The 2081-nt window shown below is 29.8% G+C and overlaps 1 protein-coding gene across 1 annotated transcript; it reads right to left on the bottom strand.

Moving 5' to 3' along the window:
• Positions 1-88: 88 nt before the first annotated feature.
• On the bottom strand, positions 89-1152 carry LOC117121757 (tyrosine-protein kinase receptor Tie-1-like; the record flags this gene model as incomplete). The annotated part of the gene is made up of 2 exons (XM_033267061.1): positions 744-1152; positions 89-223 (listed from the first exon to the last, which is right to left on the bottom strand). Coding segments are annotated over exons 1-2 (544 nt in total), but the record flags the coding sequence as incomplete, so codon positions are not given.
• Positions 1153-2081: the final 929 nt, after the last annotated feature.

Raw genomic sequence — 2081 nt, 5'->3', positions numbered from 1 at the left:
GTTTGTGTAATTATATTTCTGATTAGTCTCTGTATATGTCCTGTTTACATTTAAAGTTAAAAAAAGTAATTTACATTGGTATACTAACATGTTTCGCAACTAGCTCCGGTAAATCCTGAAGGACATATACAGGTTCCGATGTCTGTATGACATACTCCTCCGTTGTAGCATACCTCACAATCCATGGTACAGTTAGGTGGAGACCACTTGTTATGTGGACATTCTGAAACACAAGTCAACTTATTGAATAATAAAGTAAAATTCACATATTACAACATTTAATTTTTCAAAGAAAACAACAAAAAACCGGTGTCTAGCTTGTAGAATTTCAACGACAAAAGAGGATACAGTTGAATAATTTCTACAGTTTATAAGTAATTTGTAAACTTGTCTAAAACGAAATAAAAACGTTCCATAGTATGAAACAAACGTGTTTTTTTCTGTTTAAATTTGCCAGTTACATTATATTACAATGCAACTAGCAAACCTAAGCATAAAAAGACATGTTCGTTTTGACAAAGGTAACACACAGTTATATATTCGTGTAAGCTTTAATTTATTCAATAATTAGTTTTTAATTATTTCTTTCATCGTAACTCCCTCCCGTTATCCCATACCTCCATTTCTTTTTCCATCCATCTCATATTTTATAGTAAGTCAAAAATTTATCTGCTGAGGTGTGAATTTTATTCAGAATATTAAAAGGAATGAACGTGTAGAAGTTCAAATACATTATAATCTACCTCTTACTATCAACTGCATGAAAGCGTGTTTTCCTTCATCCCGTGTGCCATTTACATAACATTCATAAACCCCGGCATCATCCAATGTAATATTTTCTAACGAAATCTCCGTCAAGTTGTCCCATTCTATGTTGTAATTTCCGTTCTTCGCCCATCGTAAATTTTCAATACTCGCATTACGTTGATCGACGCCAAATGTAACGTTACTATCACGTACACTTACAGTCTTAGTACGAACATTCGGTATTACAGTCGCTTTGGAAAAAAATACATAAAGTGGATTAGCTCTTTGGATCTGAAACACCTTGTCAAATATAGTTTCAATCAAAGAATATTTGCCTGTAGTTTTGTTGGTGTGAGTGGAGCGTACGAAGAGGGCGTGTGGGCATCTATGTATGTAAGGCACCATAAAAAAATTATTAGTTTATCAACCTATCAAAGAATAAAAACTGATGAGGGAGAGAGTTTTTTTTTTTTTTTTTTTTTTTTTGCTAACCCCGCCCCCATTTTACCGATGTTCGCAAGTAATTTAATGGTTAAGGACAAATTTATAAATGGTCATAAAAGTGGAATCAAATTAATATTTAAAAAGATATGTTTGTTGTACCAGTAAACATATTTGCGAGAAATCCTGATGTTTCAAGTGAAACAAGATGGAAAAACGACTTTTTGAGATAAAAATATATGTTGATTGAAAAAAAAGAAAAAAAAAATTTTTTCCCAAAAGTGAAAAAACTAATATTTTTTTTATGGGGCCTAATGAGGTCTTTTTAAATATTAATGTGAATAAAATAGTAACAGTTTTACACGAAAATGATTTGTGCTTAATATTGTTTGATTTAAAGATGACTCTGTAAAAAATCGGGAAAACCAAACAAATTTATTTAAATTAATACTGAATAGCTCATTTAGAAGATGAAATAAGTTAGTAACTTCAGCCGAAAAACCATTAAAAATATTTTGCGCTGATTTACAGATATTTTACTACAAAAATCCTTAATTTTATTAAATAATAGCAAATTTAAGAACCAATGCGAGAGAATACGGAAAAGCTAATTGTCAAATAATTGACGAAATGTTTTTCTCATTATTTTTTTATATGCTAATTATAGTTTAACTATATTTAAATATACAAATCAGGCAATTCAAATATTATGTATTGTAATTATTAATTATAATTAGGCCTGTAATATATATCAAATATATAGAATAAAAGGCAAAATACTGAAAAACAACAATACTGAAAAACAACAATGGCTGGATCTCGGTAGAGATACAAAAATGATAAGCAACAGCTAAAAAGTAAACGTAAGTAAACAGCCAGAAATAGAACCGTAT

The sequence above is a fragment of the Anneissia japonica genome, unplaced genomic scaffold (genome assembly GCF_011630105.1).
Source record: "Anneissia japonica isolate Jap-2015-1 unplaced genomic scaffold, ASM1163010v1 scaffold14279_len2089_cov171, whole genome shotgun sequence".
NCBI classification, from domain to species: Eukaryota; Metazoa; Echinodermata; class Crinoidea; order Comatulida; family Comatulidae; genus Anneissia; species Anneissia japonica.
This window is presented reverse-complemented; position numbering and strand designations above follow the sequence as displayed.